General features: G+C 27.5%; 1 protein-coding gene across 4 annotated transcripts in view; it reads right to left on the bottom strand.

Moving 5' to 3' along the window:
* abo (de-etiolated protein 1 abo) overlaps positions 1–4,596 on the bottom strand; it is a 16,583-nt gene that overhangs the window by 9,118 nt on the left and 2,869 nt on the right. For all 4 annotated transcript variants that reach the window (XM_024362432.2, XM_024362431.2, XM_014425235.3 and 1 more), the window contains exons 2-3: positions 4,385–4,534; positions 682–815 (exon numbers count right to left, since the gene is read on the bottom strand). In XM_024362432.2, the coding sequence (XP_024218200.1) occupies positions 682–815; positions 4,385–4,534 (284 nt within the window). The remainder of the gene's footprint in view (positions 1–681; positions 816–4,384; positions 4,535–4,596) is intronic.

Below are 4,596 nucleotides of genomic sequence, written 5' to 3'. Positions count from 1 at the left end.
TTGACCGCACCCGGACCATATTCCTTTCATCTTCACACACGGTCAATCAATAATCTTCCCATAAGATTTCCCACTTCAGATATTACTAGATTTAAAAAGTTTTTGTGATAAAATAATTTAACAGGTTGTATAACATTTCGTCCCATGGGCTGAATAAGGGAAGTGCAGTTTTGAGAGTGTTGTTCAAAATTATAAGAGCTTTTAGGCCAACATTCAGATTTGAGTATTTTTTTTCTACTGATGGCACAAAGCAAAGCAAAATCAATCAGTAAATAAATTCCCATCAACCCTACCCTTTTTTGGGATTTAGAATTTATGGGAAGAGAGATTTGTGACTTTGTGACAATAAAAAAAATAAAGAATAATAAGGGTAATAATAAGATGGTCCGTAGTTTCCCTTAATGAAATACAAATCAAAATTCAAATGCAAAGCTCACTAGATAATAGAAAACTTTAAAAAAATTTAAATATCTATATCCAACTGATAAATATTCAATTTAAAATTTTGAACTAGAAAACCAGCTAAAAAAGGTTCAAAGATTGAATTCAATTCAATTAAATATTCAAGGTAATTCAATTAAATATTTACCATAAAATACACGATTTTATCTGGCCATCCTTTTATCTAGTGATTGTATATAGAAGCAAAATAAAAATAGAAAATTTAACAATTGAAACTACCTTGCATATAGATTGTTTGAAGGTGAACATAAGAAGAGAGAGCCACTTTGTAATCGCGCATTTCGAAAATAATCACAAAAGTTTTCCAAGAGATACAACATTTCTTCAGACGTATTTTCGAAAACTGCCAAAACCTGTAAAAGTTAAGAGGAAGCTATATATTAAGTAAATTAAATATCAAATTTAATCAAAATTCCAAAACTGAATTAAACAGTACACCATAAAAGCAATAAGTAATTTAGAATTTGTTTTAATTAATAATATTATAATTATCACTTCTGAGGGCAAACATTTGAACATAAAGTATATAATAAAAGTGCATACAAATATTCCTACATATGAGGCAAGGATTCAGAAAATGCTGTCATACAAACTGTCAGTGCTCATTTATTGACAAACCAAGCTTTGGCCTTATCCATACCTAAATGAAATGAATTCTTAGATACTAGAAATGCTTTGCTCATAAATACAGAACAATCTACTGTTTTTACTACTGGTGAATCTAAAGTATTCTGAGTTGATATGATGACAAGAACAAATTGTAAATTATCAATGATAAATCAAATAAAACCTAAAAATTGCCTGCTATAGTCAGGATATTTTTGAAAAAATCAATTGAAATTTTACATAGGTACCTACTTAAAAATAAATGAAACAAGAATTTTTGAAATAAATGGAATAACTGAACAACAATTATTTAACAGTGAACCCTTGTTATAACGAGGTCCTATTGCTGGCTTCAATCTCTGGTTAGTCTAAAAATAAGATGATTTTGTAATGAAGTGGCATAAATTATCTATCAAGTCCACCAAATTTCCAACTATGTCCATTGAACCAACAATTATGAAGGGCTTAAAGCTACTTCTACTCACAAATACTTTTGGGAAACAACAATTACACATTAGCAAGGAATGTGTACATCGATAAACAAAATTTATTTTCTCACTATTTTAAGTAATTAATTATTAATATACAGTTAATTTCATTTTCATTTTTACACAGCATCTTTTATTATGTTCACATATATAAAATTTCTCTATTAGTTTATATTTTTCATCGCCCGCTATAGCGTGGGTATCTCTACAATGCAGGTTGCTTCATTTCACTTTAGAAACTTTGTGCACTAATGTTTAATTTAATTCAATAAATTAATGTTAATAAATAAATGCTTCTTCCTAAATAAAAAATGCACTGTACACAACATGCTGAAAAAATTGTAATCTCTTTCACACGCAAAAAAATTTACTTGGCGTTTTTCTAGTCGCTAAGCTAGTTAACGACTAGCCGGCCTGATGTTTTGAGTCTGTAAGATTATTATGATTATTGCAAGCCTGATATTTTCTGGCCAGTAAAAATATTAGAATGTGAAAAGGGCCTTAGATATTATGAGCTCATCAAATTACCAAACATGTCAGATTAACAAATACTGGACTGTCAAAATCCATTACTATTCTACATTAACTGATATTTTGTATAATTACTCTAATAATTAGTGTTACCATAGTTATAATATCAGTGAAGAAAATATTCTTGCCACTTCATAAGATGGCAGGACTATAATTTGATGATAAGAAGTGATTGCTTATTAGATAATTCTATTACAATTGGGTAGGGTTTTTAAAACATTAATTAAACATTCCTCAATATTATACTTCAGATTTTTTTTTTCATTAATACATACATTTAAATCATAACTTCATGAGAGTAAAAATAAAAATAAATAAACAAATATAAATAAAATTTATATGTAACATAACCAAATCTACCAGATCACTCTAGATGAAATCTTCCCACCTACGCTTTGGTTTACCCCTACGATGCTTACCCATTGGTTCAGTGTCAATAAATATTTTAGGGATCTGTTTGTTACTAAGCCCTACAACCTCACAAGCTCATCTTATTCGCCGAAATGCTATAACCTGAATAATATTTACTGGGTGCAGTTCCCAAAATACTGCATTGTGTAGCTTTCTAAATTCTTTGGTTAACTCATCCTTTTTTGGACCGAATATTTGGATACATTACTATATTTTCAAAAACCTAAAGGCGCTATTCTTCCCTTAGTGTAAGACGTTTCGCATCAATAAAGAACTACTAAACTATAAACTACCTTCATTAATCCTACCATTTGCTATAAAAAGAATTGTATCGTATTTTCCATTAAAATAAAATTACAAATACATATCATAGTATATAATTATTAAAAAAATATTTGGTACTTATTCAGTAATTAGTCCATAAATTAAGGTTAAATTGGATTACCTGTGGTGGTAACAAGTGCTACTAGATAAACCTCCAGTACTGCCCTATTAAAGGAGCAATCACTGTTATCATATATCTGATGTTTAAGATCTCTAATGACTAATACCATGGACCATCGTTATACCACAAATTTGAATTTAATGCAGGTTGTAGTATAGTTCTAATTTCAGATTGGCCTGTCTATAAAGAAGTTACCAGTTTATTATAACTTTTTAATTTCCAAAAAACAAAGACTACAGGGAATTAAGAAAACTAGTTAAAGTAGAGTCTCAACACTTCATTCAATGATGTGTTGAACGATTTATTTGAAACATTATAACTAATTTTTTTAAATGTAAGATTGGTCTTGAACAAATTGGTTATTGAGGGATTCAATAACTAACTCAATCATTTGAATTTACTAGAAAAGTCTTCTAAAAAAATAAATAACCAGAACACAGTGGTTTATCTGAAGACTTCAAAATGTTAGCAGATAGTACTCAAGTTTGTTTTAGTTCTTTAGTGGTCCAAAGCAAAAATTGAAATTAAAAAAAAAAAGGGGGGGGGAAATATAGCACCAAAATTGGAATGATAACAAGTTTTTGAACATTTGAATTAAAATATTTCGAAAATTCAAAAAATTGGAGTTGCATACGGTTAGTGAAGGAAATGTCGAGTATTTCATACTCTTGAAAGATTGTATTTGAAACACTTTCATATTGTAGGGTTAAATTTAGTTTAAAAAAATTTTATTTTTAAGGCAAACTTGTTCTAAACCATGAATAGATTTCCTATACGATAAATTACTTTAAAGAATGATAAACTCAACATTAGGAAGAACTAGAAGAGGAGGTAAAATTGATGCAGTATTTACTAGACATTTAATCAAATGTTTACATTTTTTTTTTAGCTATCACAAGCCAATCACATCAAAATTTACTAATATTATGAATGAGAAGGCAAACTATAATTTCATGAATGAATAGTACAATAAAAGAAAACATTATTTAATAATTGTAATTAAATAAGAAAAAAAGGATTTAATGAAATATAGGATTATTGTAAGGAATATATATTAAAAATTAATAAAGTATATTTAATATCATAAATTAAAAAATTACATTTACATAACTTTTCATTCAAATTTATTGTTTAATAAGTATTACTTTTTTAAAAACTTTTGAAAACTAGTTGTTTCTAGCAACCAAAGATAATAAAAGAGAAAAAAAATAAGGAGAAAGAAAAGTCACCATTACTAATTGCCTTACACCTAGTCCAAATATTAAAGTAACAAATGTTTTATATATTTATAAAATGGATAGAAACTTGGTATGAATTTAATAAAAATTAAAGAATGTAACAAAACATGTAGAGGTTTTAGTAAAGGGAGTTATATTACTTCATCAATGTTCTCATTACATTAATTCTTCATAAAATCATTGAATTTAATGGAAATACATACTTGGGTTGTAATCATATTATAAAATACAAAGAAAGATGGCTGGGAATTCGGTTCTGATGCTTTAAACGTAACAACTTCTTCTGAAGCATATTTTATAAGCAAATGAAATTCATCAAGAAGCTGCATCTTCCATATTCTAAGCTGTTTTATCTAAAAAATATTAAATAATAAATTGTATACGAAAAATTCACTAATAACATCATATTTAAATT

The sequence above is a fragment of the Halyomorpha halys genome, unplaced genomic scaffold, assembly GCF_000696795.3.
Source record: "Halyomorpha halys isolate HHAL.00 unplaced genomic scaffold, Hhal_1.1 Scaffold500.1, whole genome shotgun sequence".
Taxonomy (NCBI): Eukaryota; Metazoa; Arthropoda; class Insecta; order Hemiptera; family Pentatomidae; genus Halyomorpha; species Halyomorpha halys.
The sequence above is the reverse complement of the archived record's forward strand: the minus strand, read 5'-3'. Positions and strand labels throughout refer to the sequence as shown.